Below are 13772 nucleotides of genomic sequence, written 5' to 3'. Positions count from 1 at the left end.
AACAAAAAGATAAAACTTAAAGAATGGGTAAGAATAAAGAACCCACAAACCACCCAAAAACATAATCCAAGTCTGACCAATAAGATCGCACATATGTGGATCACCTTCGGTATGTGAAGCCAAGTCATCAGTACAGTGTCTTTTCCCTTTGTACAACCCAACAAAAATGGGTATGGCCACACACTTCAATAATTCACCAAGTCATTTACCTCCTCAATCACACTAGCTTTAAACATAACCCCTCTATATTTTAATCACTTTTAAGATTAACCTACTCAGCATAAGTAGTTAGTAAAGATTCAAAAATATTAGGATGTATAGAACAAGACCTAAGAAAAGCATGTCTCTTTTACTGACACATAAGTAAGTACAAAGATGTACTTGAGCTAAAAGTTATGTCTCGTTACTGACTAAAGAAAGAACTGTCAGTAAAAAAAACTTCAAGATCTTAAAGGAAATGACGTTGTCTATTCCCAGCGGAAAATATTATTATATAACTTAAGAAGACTCCTTTGTCAGTGCCCATTATTCTCCATGCTTCTTAGCCTTTGTCTTCATCACTGTCCCCTTTTTCTTGCTTTTAAGATCTTTTTTGTTCTTCGGTCATGACAAGTCACACGAATACAAGTATGAAACAGCTACTGTGTGTGTTTTTACTCTATAAAGCGTAGCGCATTTTTTTTGTCAAGTCTATTTCTGATTTGATTTCTTCTCTTAACTGTTTGTCACGTCTTGCGCAGAAATTATGATTCCAGAGCATCAAGAAGATGTCAAGAGGCCACGAGACTGTGAACTGTGTCTGAACAAACACGCGGTTTGGTATTGTGCTTCCGACGATGCTTTCTTGTGCCATGTTTGTGACGAATCAGTGCATCGTGCAAACCAAGTGGCGACAAAACACGAGAGAGTTTGTCTTAAAACAAATGAGATATCTAATGGCGTGCTTCAAGGAACAACACGAAATCCGGTTTGGCACAGCTGGTTCAGAAGAAAAGCAAGAACACCTAGAGTCCGTTGCGAGAAAAAGCTACAAGAGAAGGTGGATGATGAGAAAAGAAGAGAAGACCCTCGTGTTCCCGAGATTGGAGGCGAAACCAATGAAGAAGATGAGGATCTAACTTCTCTAGTGCCAGAGTTTCAGGGATTCATGGAGATGGAATTCTTCTTGAGCAACCATGATGGTTCTGAAGAAACAATGAGACAATTCAACGTTGACCATGAAACTGATGCAATGGAAGATCTATGTTACATTGAAGAAGAGGGTAAGACAAATGGAGACGAAGCATATCATGAACAATCTTTGATGAGCTGCAAGAATGAGTACGACATTAATCCCACCCTGGTTATAACAAAGACAGAAGAAAATGCAAAGCAGAGGAACATGTTACTTAGACTTAATTACGAAAATGTTATAGCAGCATGGGATAAACAAGAATCTCCAAGAACAGCAACATGGAACCAAAATGAGCTTAACAACACTAGTAACTTCCAGCTAGTTCCTCCAGTAAGATTTTTCTAATGTCATTCTGCTTTGTTATGAGTTATTAGAAAATGTTATCATAGTTTCAAAATATCAAATCCACCCCCAAAACTACAAAATGAACTTGTAAATATTACGATGGCAGGGGATAGAGGAGAAGAAAGTAAGCAATAGAAGTGAGAGAGAAGCAAGAGTATGGAGGTACAGAGATAAACGCAAGAATCGTTTGTTTGAGAAGAGGATAAGGTACGAAGTTAGAAAGGTTAACGCAGACAAAAGGCCGAGGATGAAAGGTCGATTTGTCCGGAGATCTTTTACCAACGACTCCTAGGAATGGATTGTCAGATTCTTCTTTGTCCGAGTTCTTGTCACATAATATCAAACAAATTAGAATAAAGAAGAATTCAGATGCTAATATCTTCACGAATTGTTTGACAAGATTAATTAGCAAATTATTTGACAATAATTAACGAATTCTAGTCACGTATTATCAAACAAAGTAAAATAAATAAGTAGTTTATGTAATATTTTTCGTGAGTTATTTGACAAGAAAGGATTCAAAGGTAGATTTTAACTAGTAAAAGGTTTTGTTGTAGGCAAAGTAAACAAATTTTCAAGGGATATTTTCTTCTCATTTTTAGCCAAAAATGACTAATGCAACAATAAATCGATTCTATCGCTGCCATGACAGAAAAAGCCTCGAAATATATATTATCATTTTAATGTAATTTATTTGTACAAAGATAAAGACGATATATGTGTGTGTGTGTGATTTTGCTCATCAAAATTATCAGTTTGGTTATTTTGTGAAATATTATTTTGCCTTTATTTCTCTCAATTAGATCATACTTGTTTTTTAACTCCATGAGTGTAAGGAGCTGGGGTTCCAGAACATCCGATGTGAATCGGATTCAAAACTTCTGATAAACAGCATCAACCATGGTAACTCATTACCGGAGCTGTATGGAGTCGTGGCGGATATTCTCTGCACTGCGACGTTTTTTAACTCTGTCTCTTTTGTTTGGATTTCAAGAGATAAAAACATGGCGGCAGATTTGCTTGCTAAACAATGTCTATCTGTAGGTGTTGAGGTTCTAACTCCACCATAACTCTGTTTCTAGTTTAATGAAATTTGTGTTTCAAAAAAAAAAGATCATACTTGTTTATTCAATCACAAAGAGGTTCTTTAGATAAAATGTTGATGAAAATTTGAAATCTGATTGTGTGGATGATGTTCCTGAATCAAATGATAACTTTGGTGATACAATTAGTTATTTGAGTGAGCATCATAATGTGGTGCATCTAATGTTGAAAGTCAGAATTTTTGTGAATAACCAAGCTCTTGTGTAGATATTTATGATATGTATTGGGAAAATCTTGACAACAAAATGAGAGATATGTTAATTAGAAAAGGTTTTAAAATAGAAATGAATCTTGTTTTTCCCTTAGATAATTATTCTAGACATTTCTTATATAATTCTTATATGAGAAAGTTGAGTAATGGTGAAAAATGGTGATAGAAATTGGTTGGTTTACTTATAACACGTGGACGAATACTATTGTTTTTGTTGCAAATAGTTTAAATCTACAGACTGCTCAAATATTTTTGCAAAAGATTGATTTTAAATTGGAAGCATCATAGTGAAATGCTTAAAGATCATGAGAGAGGTAAAGAAAATATAATATTAAAACTTAGAATGAGCTGAAACTTAGAAAAATCGCTATTGTGATATTTATTTCTAAATTTCTAAACACCATACAGTATTAGGCGCATTCAAAATCATGAAAATTCATCATCATCACTTTGGTCATAATATTCTGAATGAGTTTATTTCTTTTCTTGCTCATAATGTTCAGCTTTTCCCTGTTGCAATAATCAGAGGCAAAATACTTTTCAGTGATTTTTAATTGTGCACCAGATGCGAGCCACGATTAGCAAATAACTCTAATAATACGATGTGTAAACATGTCTGATAAAAACGTGAAAGTAGAAGAGTATTTTTTGGAGTTTCTAAGATAGATGACACATATGGTCTAGAACTCTTTGAAAAATTATTAGATGTTCTAAAGTCTCTTCCTCTTGATGTTGATAATGTGAGGGGTCTAAGTTATGACAATGGTTCTAATATGAAAGGAACACATCAAGCTGTTCCATGACAATTGCTTGATATAAATTCAAAAGCTTTATATATGTTATGTGCTTGTCATAGTCCTAATCATGTGGTTAGTGATATGTCTCATTAGTGTTTGAAAACTATTTATTTCTTTACCATGTAGGATTTTGCTTGACCATGTTCTTTTTTTTACATTGAAATCATTATCTAATACACATTGTAAAATAGCCTAATTAATAGCGTGAAAGCTATCAGATTTCAAGTTTTGCAAGTAAGGCCAGCTTTATTAGAAGATAATTATGTGATGATGCTATAACAAAAAAATATGTTCTAGGCATGGGCATTTTACCCGGACCCGAGGACCCGACCCAGAACCGACCCGAAAATACCCGACCCGGAACCGATCCGAAAAATTATAAGTACTCATATGGGTCTTTTTATTTTGGATCCGTGGGTCTCGGGTAAGACCCGGACCCGAACCGAGACCCGATCGGATACCCGAAATACCCAAGATTTATTTTATATATTAGGTATATTTGGGTGATTGGGTATATTTTTGGTATTTTTAATCTTTTTTTTAAGTTTTAGGTTCGTATTTTCGGGTATAATTTCAAATTTCGAGTGTAATTTTAGATTTTCAGAAAATATAATTTGGGTATTCAGATATTTTTTGAGTTTTCAGGTCTGATTTTAGGTAAATATTCAGGTACTTTTACGGTTTTTCGGGTACTTTTCGAGTTTTCGGGTCCAGTTTGGGTATTTCGAGTTTTTTAGGGTTTTATATACCCGAACCGACCCGGATCCGAACAATACCCGAATATTATAGGTGTTTTACGGGTACTGAAATTCTAGACCCGAACCGACCCGGATCCGACAAGACCCGACCCGGAACCGACCCGAAAATTATAAATACCCATATAGGTCTAAATTCCGAGGACCCGAAAGATCCGGACCCGACAAAACCCGACCCGAACCCGACCCGAAGATCCGGATGCCCAGGCATGTTCAAAGGTATGAAATTTTGAACTTTTACTTCGCATGTAAATTTGGTATGAAATTTTGTTTGCTATTAACTCAGTCTAAATCTATATACATTGGCAATGCTTTAAAACAACTTGAAGCTGTAATCCTGCTTTTTGAGAAGTATAGAAGATGAAGGGTTTAATTCTAGTTTGAATATAGCTCATGAGGTGGATGTTGATTCAGTTTTTTTTCAAATAAGCGTCGTAACTTTTGGAAGAAAAAAAAAACAGTTTGATGAAACTGATTCAGGTGAGCAAGTACAATCAGCTGAAGATTATCAACTCAAAAGTACAACCTACACACTCTTCTCGCCCTCCAGACCACTTCGCGTAACCAGGGGTCCTTAAGTGGAGGCTTAAAAATTCTGTAATGGCATGGGCTTAGGCCCGGTGGGCTAGTCGATCACGCTTAGTGGTCGGATACTGGATTATCAAAAAAGTACAACCTACACAAGAATCGAAACGTATAAAATATCATCAAATTATACAAATTTAATTTAAAACAAAATATATATTATTGCACGCAACCGCGTGAATCAAAATTTAGTTTTTTTTTTGGTAAAAATGAATCAAAATTTAGTTGACATCTTAATATTATGGGTTTGGGTTGATGGTCAAAACATATAAAAAGCAAAGAGCATGCTTATTATCACACGATATGCTGCGTGTGACTGTGTGAGACACGTCCGAGTAAAGCTATAAAACACTGGTGAAGTTTTATAACTCATGTTTAGTGGCGCAAATATAAATTTAGCCAAAGTACATGACTTGAATTAGATACAGATCAAAACATGAGTAATCTTTTCTTTCTTATGTCAAACTATACCTACTACATACACTATATATCAAAAACACTCGCATAGTGTCGGGTTTTATACAACAGATATGACGTTAGAATTTGTGGATCTTCCTCAGACTTGAACGAAAGGTACACTGAAATCAGAATCACGAGGCCGAACGCAGTCTGATCTCATCCATCCGATTCTCCGCTTCACATTGTCGTACACGATCAGGTGTCCACGCATCGACACGTCTACAGAAAACAAAAACAAAAACAAAAGATGTTTCATGTTCGATTATTGGAGTCTCAGATTTTTTTTAAAAAAGTCTTTTTGATTTTACCTCCAAGAATAATGGTGGATCCATCATGAACACTGCTTCCATCTAGTATCCCAAGACATACATTTCCTTTGTTCTGCATCAAAAGTGTGTACGAAACTCAAATAAAGAAAAGCCAAATCACAATCGTGAGAGCAAGCACTAACTAAAGCGCTTACGCTTATGATCAAGTAATCCTCTGGCTGAAGCACAAGTTTTCTTGATATGATCCACCATTTGCTCCCTATTTGCAGAGTTATTGGTCTAAAGAACCGTCTAACATCCGACAAGGAACTGCATATCAAAACACCAGCAATATAATTAACCTTTAAAGATATCAAATTTGATACTTTTCTGTTCAAATTAGTTATGAAAACTACCTGATCCGGAAGTCAGTTTGCCAACAGATAGGCAGTGTTTTGTCTGATTCGTCAAGTGTTAATCCTATCCCAGAAACTTCTTGAAGCTTTTTCACCAGCAACAAAATATCATAACACAATCACTGACAAGTAGAAGAGTTTAATCTAAGAAAAAGTGCTTATTGGTTTCATAATGTGATAGCTTACTGATTTGACCAGCTGGGAGTAAGCCTTGTTAGGGAAGTATGTATAAGAGCTTCCAGTGTCAAATAAGACTTTCCCTACTCTTCCATCAAAGCTAAGCATACCATTCCCGTAGCTCATCTTTGAAACTTGCATCTGATAAAATTCCCTGAAAGATCCCCAGAAATGCAAACATTGTTTGACTATGTGAATGACAAAGGTTGAAACTTTTGGGAATATATACTTACAAGTGAGAATGGTGAAGCATAGGAACCCATGTGATTCCGTGTGAGGGAACCAAATCACTTCCCATTATGATATACCCTTCACCGTCTTGATCAGAGGGAAGGCAGTGGCCAACCACATTGCTGATGATGCCTCGGCTTGCAAGTTGAGAAGGCAAGCTAATTTTAGCTCTGCTTAGACCAAGGATCCCGTCTGTTTTTACCAGAGTGTTCAACAGTAGCCCTTGCTGATCATATCCACACCTTATAAAGTACCAATCACAAAACTCAACAAAATTATATTCCGTAAGAAACTCACACATAGTTAAAAAGGGAGTGATGGTTACCCGAAAACAATATCCAAGTCGACAACTGATCCGTTGTGGAGATTGATATGAAACTCATCTTTGGTGAGAACTCCAAGGGAAGAGCTAAGATCAGCATACTCGATCTCGTAGTCACATTGCTGCTCACAGTTCTTCTCACAATGTTGTGTCGCTTGATGCTTTTGAACTTCTACACATAAGGACTCCGCGGATCTCACTAACATACCTTTTCTTGGTGTATATAGCTGATTTGCTCCCTATATACCCACCAAAAAAAAACAGAATGTTCATCAGCACAGTCACATAGAAAAATCTAAAAAAAAGGATCTTTACTTAACCTTAGCGCAACTCCTACAAGGAGCGTCACACTGGACCCAAGTCAAGTCACTTCCAGTATCAATGTCAAGATAGAAGTAGTGGCTTCCAACTAGAATCCGTGTGAAATAGAGCCTGCAAACAACAACAACAAAAAAAAAACATTACTTGCGGTGTAAGTAACAAAACAACATTAACATTTCAATATACCCATTAGGAAAGACATCTCCAGCAACGGGAAGAATGGTGGTGGAGGAGTCAAAAGAAGCAGCAGCGACTGCGGAAAAAGCATCGTTGACTTTGACCAGCTCTCGATCGATCGACTCCACAAGGATTCCTCCACTTTTTACTACAACAACCTCCGCTAACTTCCGGTCAGGGATCGCTCGCGGCGCCGCCGCGCCCAGTTTGTGGTACACGGGGAAAACAAACGACGTCGTTTCGCGGCGATCAGCTTCTTCGTCGCGATCACGATCCCCCCTCTCGTCGTAAACCCTAAACATCTGAACGGTGTCGGGGAAAACAGAGGCGTAGAAAGCGACCGCGAGGAGGGAGATGGCGATGAGGCTGAGGACTAGTCTCGGGGAGCCCGCGGAGGAGAGATCCGGGAGCCAGAGTCCGGGATCCAGGTTTTGGCGAAGCGGGTGGTCGGGTTGAGAAGTCTCTGGGTTTGGGTGGTCGGTGAGGGTGAAAGCAGAGATGGTTTTGCCTTGGGAAGGGTCGTGGGAAGGTGGGAGAGTGATTATGACTACGGCATGGGCTTGTTGTGGCGGCGGCTCCATTGCGGGAATTCTCCGATCGAAATCAATCAAGCGCAGTTGATTTTTTTTTTTGGGAGATTTCGATCGGAAACAGAGTAGGACTAGGAGGAGGGATGTGGTCAAGAGTCAAGAGGAGGCGTTGTACACAAGACTACGCGAAGTTGCGAGGAAGGAGAGAGGGGCGTGTCTTTTTCTCTTTTTTTAATATTTGAAAATTTAAAAGGTACTTAAATCTTGTTTCATCTTTTTGTCAACGCTTAAACCCTATTTGATAACAAAATAAAACAGGTATCATTTAGGGAAAATTTGGAGAAATATAGTTGTATAAAATTTTAATTTGAAAACTACATCATTATTTTTTATTATACTTTTGTTTTTATAAATCTATACTATTATTTGTGAAATAACTTTTCATAACGTAGATCTCATTTGAAAAGTTATAGTAGCCAATATTATTATTATCCATAATAAATAATTTGTATTCAGTATATAATATATAAATTAATTAATTAATTATAAGAAAATTGTCAAAAAGAACATGCGTAGTAATTATTATGTATTTTAGATACTGTGTATATACACAATGTTTTGATATTTCCTAATGATAAATTCAAATCTTGTATATAAACACTGCATTAAAGATTTAAAGCTTTTTACATTTAGGTCTGTATTATCGGAATTATTTATGTAATCTGTTTCATAATTATAATATTATATATCATAATAAATTAGCGTTCAAATAAAATTCAAATCTCACGAAAAAATGAAAGATTAAACTAAATATGGAAAGAAGACTTGCATGAATATATGGAAAATAGCAAGACAGCCGACCGACTTTGTTCTAATCAATGAACGGAAGATACATGTAATATTTTGATACCCCCAGGTTAAACAAAAAAAAAAAAAAAAATGTAATATTTTGATGTTTTGTAAAATATGTATCTTCCCTTCGTTGATTAGAAGATAATGTATTTCGTTCACGTTTCACGACGCTGGGTCCGTTGTTTTTGGACGCCTACCCAGCTATAAAATACTTTTTTCCAAAAGAAAATATGCAAACTGCCAACCTTGCCGTTCTACAAAAACAAAACTAATGACAACTTCAATACCGTAGTTAGTTTTTAGGAACGTTTTGTGCCCTTTTAAATAGTTAACATAATACATAATTTGGCGCCTATAGCATAATTTTACCAGCTTGCATTTCACCTCTTACTTCTGCAACTGCGAATAAATTACTTCTCGTATTCAAAATCGCCATGTTTTATTGTAAGTGTGGTTACATACTTCCTATGGAAAAGAGAGAATCAATTCAGTCAAAAAAAAAAATTCAGTCACAGAATTGTATTTTTTTTAAAGCCATTGAATTTGTATTTGATATGGTTACTTTTTTTTGTAACACTGATGTGGTTACTTAAGGTCAAAGTATATGATAGAAGTACAAAAAATAATAGTTTGATTATTTCCAAAATATAAAAAGAAAACAAAATGGGTTTCTGTCTCAGTGAATCAGTGATATGTGTATTTTTCAGTAAAAAAAAAAGATGTGTATTTTCAGCAATTATAGCAAAAATGTTCGCATCACAGCGTATATCAGTTCATGCCCACCACGAAAAATCGAAAAACGAAGCCTAGCTAATACTGATTTTTTTTTTGTGAAATAAATAAATGAATAAATAAATAAATACAAAGAAAAAAACACAAATAAATAGCAACTATCTTATTAATCATATCATATTCTGTAATTTTTTTATGTATTTCAAATCATCCGTTGACCCATGGGAGGAGCCATCATCTCTTGTTGCTGCCTTTGCACATTCCCAATCCATCCTATATAAACCAGTATAGTTTACTACCAAGTCAGTTAAACATTGACAAACAAACAAAACGTATTCAAAATGTTGAAAGATAATTATTTGAGTGTGAAATTCAGAGACGGTTGACAATTTACCAATGGAAGGATCAAGGCCACGGTTCTTGAGCTCCCGATATTCTTGGCAAAGTGCACAAAACTCACAGAAACAATGGGTTATCCAATCTGGAGCTGGAGCATCCGGTAACCCGAATTTACTTCGGATCTTGGCCCGGAATGTGCATGAGTAAACACACGGCGTCATAAACAGACAACATATAAATAGGTACAACATTCCACTCATTCCACAACCTACAAATATGTAATATACATAAACAATAGTTATGTATTATCATAAGATCATTAACATGAACGCCGTTTCAAATATATGTGATTAGTAAGAAATTGTTTTTATTCTTTAGAGCATCTCCAATGTAAACATCTATATTTTTCTCTAAAATAGAAATTTATATAATAGAGGTCAATTTGCTCCAATGTACACTTTTATAATAGAGTTCCTCTATTTTAGAGGAAAATATAGAATATAGAGGAATCTCACTTTTTGCCTCTATATTTAGAGATGAAAATAACAAATCTCTATATTTTCTCCTATATATAGAGAAACTATATTATACAGGCATACATTAGATCAAATCCACATATATAATAGAATTTCTCTATTTTAGAAAAAAATATAGAAATATAAATAGAGGTAGATTGGAGATAGTCTTAATCTCGAGTATTAACAATCATAATCTACGTATATGTATGCTAAATCGATTTACATTTATTTATATATATATACTTACTTTTTTTTTTGAAAAATATATATACACTTGTTTTTTTTTTCTGAAAAAAAAATATATACACTTACTTGTTGTGCCTTCATCAGTAACTTCTGCGATTTGCCCGAATGTGACGAATGGGAAGCTGCATGTGATGATAGCTGATCCGAAAAAACACAACAATTAAAGAGATCAAAACCATTATGTAATAAATTGACAAACAAAATGAATAACTGAGAAAGATAGTTTCTAACCATTTTCGACATCGTTCATGCAATCACAAAGCCCTGAAGTCCAGTTTGATCTTGGTTGGTTACCCATTCCACCTGGATTGATATACATAGGTTGAGCCGGTATGCCCATAACGGGTACTCCGCCCATTCCACCATTATTGGGGTATTTCTGCTCGGTTTCAACCATTTGCTTTTCGTAAACCGGTGGTTCAGGTTGTGCATGAAACATTGGGTTGAAATTATTGTTCATTCTCGGACTCGGACTTTGATCTGGTCGGAGATCAGGCTTTGAGAATATAGGTTTTGCATCTTTTTTCTTTTTCCTTTTTTTGTATTTTTTTTTTTTTGAAAAAGGGTTTGCTATTTTTTTGTATTGTAAAAGAAACTTGGAATGTAAATTTGGTTTGTAGAAAAGGTGATCCTCCGATACAACTTGAGTTTGAACTTTTGTTCACATCTTGCACTTTTGTTTATAATACAACATGATCAATGCTGCGTATATAACTAAATTTGTTCTCTCGATTTTCGAAAATGGGCCTACGAATGTACACTTTTGTTTTTTCTTTTAACTATAGTTTGGAAACTATTATTGGGATGCACAAGTACTTACGAAGATAATGGGGATATCATGGCATCTCCATCGTTCAGACCTTAAAGACAATTTTTCAAAAGTAAAATATTATTATTATTTTACTATTTTAAGTTAACTAATTCAATTATAAGTTGAACTAAACCATTTGATCATTGACATCATGATAAGTGGAAAGATCGGTTATGAGTTTCTTAAGCATTATCATTGATGATTTTCACAAGAAACTCTAAAAATAAGAAAAAAATAGAAAGTATGAGAGACAAGGAGAGAAAGAAGTGAACAATTAATGTCTACATTTTTGGAATATTAATTTTAAACTAAAGCTATTCAGCGACAATGATTGACTAAAGTTGGCAATGACAGTCCTACAGCAGATTGCATGGATGCACTTTCAAGAGTAGAAGGTTCTGAGATTCTGCATATGGCAATGACAGTCCTACAGAAAATTCAGGACATTTATGCAGAGGATGTGGTGTTAAGTGAACTGATTGAAGTGTTGAAGGAGAAACCTACAGCTAAGAAACACTTTTCCTGGTGTCAAGGGATTCTCAGGAGAAAGAATAAGATTGTGGTTCCCAGTGTTACTCCTTTATACAACTTTATACTGGATTGGTTATATTGTTCCAGTAAAGGTGGTCACTCAAGGATTGGTCAAGGATTAATTCCTTCTTGCAAAGTTGTGTGGTTTGTCAATAGTGTAATTATGACAATGCAGCCTCTTCCGTGTTACTACTACAACCTCTTCCCATCCCTGAAGCCGTTTGGATTGATATATCCATGGATTTTATTAATATGGGTTGCCTACATCTTTTAGAAAAATCAGTGATCTTTGTTGTGGTAGATCGTTTGAGTAAGGCAGCACATTTCATGGCTTTAGAACATCTTTGCACGACGATTAATATAGCTCAGATGTTCTTTGATCAGATTTACAGACAACACGGCTTTCCATGTCCACTGTGAGTGACAGATTCGGTCTATCTCAGATTTTGGCAAGAACTGTTATTCTGCAAGGTTGTTCTCTGAATTTTTCACTACGTATCATCCACGGAGTAATAGTAAATAGAGATGGCGAACCGCTGTGTCGAAACATATCTGAGATGTATAACCAGTGACAAACCTCATTGCACCAGCTTTCATTATGCAACTCGTACAACTCCTTACGAGATTGTTTATGGTCAACCACCACCATTTCATCTTCCTTATCTTCCTAATGAATCTAAAGTTCATGTGGTTGGAAAATTTGTGGAATACATGGAAAAGATGATAATGATTCTGAAATTTTATTTTCTTCGAGCTCAGCATCAAATGAAACAAGAAGCTGACAAACACATGAGTGAAAGAAGTTTTGAGATTGGAGATTGGATCTTTATGAAGTTACAACAGTACAGACAGAAATCTTTGGTGACTCATGGTTCTCAGAAGATCTCTCCAAAGTTTTATGGACCTTACAAGATAAGGATGGGAAAGTAGAATATAAAATGGAGACAACTCCAACGACTCATTTAAAAGACTGGTGGGTGAGGCAACTTCAACGACTCAGTTACCTACTAGACACTTGAGTATTGCCTTCGAAGGAAAATGTTGAAACGACAAGGACAGGCAGCAAAAATGATTTTGGTGAAATGGCTTAATAATACGACGGCAAATGCAATTTGGGAGTTTATTTATGACTTGCAGAAGAGTTAAAGAGATTGGTGGCGATGAACGAACCAGAATGGAAAAAAACATTGTATGGTTGCTTAAGTGCTGTTTTATATGTAGAGGCATGCAACTAATTTACGCATATGATTCTGGATAAATGGTGGCAGTACATTGCCTAACGAGTCATGACGAACCAAGGAGAAAACAAGAATCTACGTGTTGTTATTTCAGTCTAGCTATGTTTCTTTCTTGATAAATATTATTTAATATTTATCATTCAACTTTATAGCTTTGCTTTCTTTTTTTTTTTGAACACACATTTTAGCTTTGCTTACATGTTAGATAAACCGACAAAATAAAACTTAAATTACGTACCTCATAACATACGATTAAATTGGGTGAAAAGAATTGCAAGATGTGAATACCACGAATGGAACTTGTCCATTGACACCTTAACAAAAATCAACCAAAATATTATTGTTGACTTTTTGTAAAAGAAGAAGATACACGTGGCAAGTTAATGTTGGCTCAGCATCTGCACAAAAGTCTAAAAGTACAACGTGAGAAGCTCTAACAAAACGTGAAGGCCACAACCATTATCAAACAAACACGCACAAAACACACTAGAACACAAATAAAGACAAATACAATGATAATTCAGACAAAACTATGCACCTATTTGATCCTCTACACTCCTCTCTCTCACCAAGCTGACAGGCACAACATCTCTCTCTCTCTATATATATATACACTTTCTCACATCACAATTCTGAACAGAGAACATTTTTGG

The 13772-nt window shown here is 35.4% G+C and overlaps 3 protein-coding genes across 4 annotated transcripts; 1 reads left to right on the top strand and 2 right to left on the bottom strand.

Moving 5' to 3' along the window:
- The first annotated feature begins 473 nt into the window (after nt 1-473).
- LOC108861186 (zinc finger protein CONSTANS-LIKE 8) lies at nt 474-1946 on the top strand. Of its 2 annotated transcripts, none has more exons than XM_018635013.2 (3): nt 474-627; nt 741-1504; nt 1626-1946. In XM_018635013.2, exons 1-3 carry the CDS (start codon nt 606-608, stop codon nt 1809-1811), a joined length of 972 nt encoding a protein of 323 aa, XP_018490515.1. In that variant the 5' UTR covers nt 474-605; the 3' UTR covers nt 1812-1946. The 2 variants fall into 2 exon arrangements, with proteins under 2 accessions (XP_018490515.1, XP_056866769.1); XM_057010789.1 differs by having other exon boundaries at nt 530-643.
- Nucleotides 1947-5307: 3361 nt separating this feature from the next.
- On the bottom strand, nt 5308-8061 carry LOC108805247 (aspartyl protease APCB1). The gene is made up of 9 exons (XM_018577242.2): nt 7332-8061; nt 7145-7256; nt 6828-7063; nt 6505-6744; nt 6281-6425; nt 6095-6180; nt 5894-6008; nt 5739-5811; nt 5308-5649 (listed from the first exon to the last, which is right to left on the bottom strand). Exons 1-9 carry the CDS (start codon nt 7901-7903, stop codon nt 5528-5530), a joined length of 1701 nt encoding a protein of 566 aa, XP_018432744.2. The 5' UTR covers nt 7904-8061; the 3' UTR covers nt 5308-5527.
- Nucleotides 8062-9600: 1539 nt separating this feature from the next.
- Nucleotides 9601-12530, bottom strand: LOC108858715 (protein PLANT CADMIUM RESISTANCE 6-like). Its single transcript, XM_018632597.2, has 5 exons — nt 12459-12530; nt 10771-11035; nt 10606-10677; nt 9831-10043; nt 9601-9709 (listed from the first exon to the last, which is right to left on the bottom strand). Exons 1-5 carry the CDS (start codon nt 12528-12530, stop codon nt 9639-9641), a joined length of 693 nt encoding a protein of 230 aa, XP_018488099.1. The 3' UTR covers nt 9601-9638.
- Between the last annotated feature and the right edge of the window lie 1242 nt (nt 12531-13772).

Source organism: Raphanus sativus, chromosome 5 (assembly GCF_000801105.2).
Source record: "Raphanus sativus cultivar WK10039 chromosome 5, ASM80110v3, whole genome shotgun sequence".
NCBI lineage: Eukaryota > Viridiplantae > Streptophyta > Magnoliopsida > Brassicales > Brassicaceae > Raphanus > Raphanus sativus.
Note: the sequence above shows the minus strand (reverse complement) of the source record. Positions and strands in the feature narration are given on the sequence as shown.

What these genes read in the sequence shown, in the direction of transcription:
- LOC108861186 (XM_018635013.2), top strand. Translation starts at nt 606, where the DNA reads ATGACAAGTCACACGAATACAA. An exon ending in GACAAGTCACACGAATACAA is followed by an intron (nt 628 to 740) that starts GTATGAAACAGC and finishes CGTCTTGCGCAG; the next exon opens with AAATTATGATTCCAGAGCAT. An exon ending in ACTTCCAGCTAGTTCCTCCA is followed by an intron (nt 1,505 to 1,625) that starts GTAAGATTTTTC and finishes TTACGATGGCAG; the next exon opens with GGGATAGAGGAGAAGAAAGT.
- LOC108805247 (XM_018577242.2), bottom strand. Translation starts at nt 7,903, where the DNA reads ATGGAGCCGCCGCCACAACAAGCCCATGCCGTAGTCATAATCACTCTC. An exon ending in ACTCCCAGCTGGTCAAATCA is followed by an intron (nt 6,181 to 6,280) that starts GTAAGCTATCAC and finishes CTGGTGAAAAAG; the next exon opens with CTTCAAGAAGTTTCTGGGAT. An exon ending in ATCCACCATTATTCTTGGAG is followed by an intron (nt 5,650 to 5,738) that starts GTAAAATCAAAA and finishes TGTTTTCTGTAG; the next exon opens with ACGTGTCGATGCGTGGACAC.
- LOC108858715 (XM_018632597.2), bottom strand. Translation starts at nt 12,530, where the DNA reads ATGGTGGTGGTTGACCATAAACAATCTCGTAAGGAGTTGTACGAGTTG. An exon ending in TACTGATGAAGGCACAACAA is followed by an intron (nt 10,044 to 10,605) that starts GTAAGTGTATAT and finishes ACATATTTGTAG; the next exon opens with GTTGTGGAATGAGTGGAATG. An exon ending in TGGCCTTGATCCTTCCATTG is followed by an intron (nt 9,710 to 9,830) that starts GTAAATTGTCAA and finishes TGGTTTATATAG; the next exon opens with GATGGATTGGGAATGTGCAA.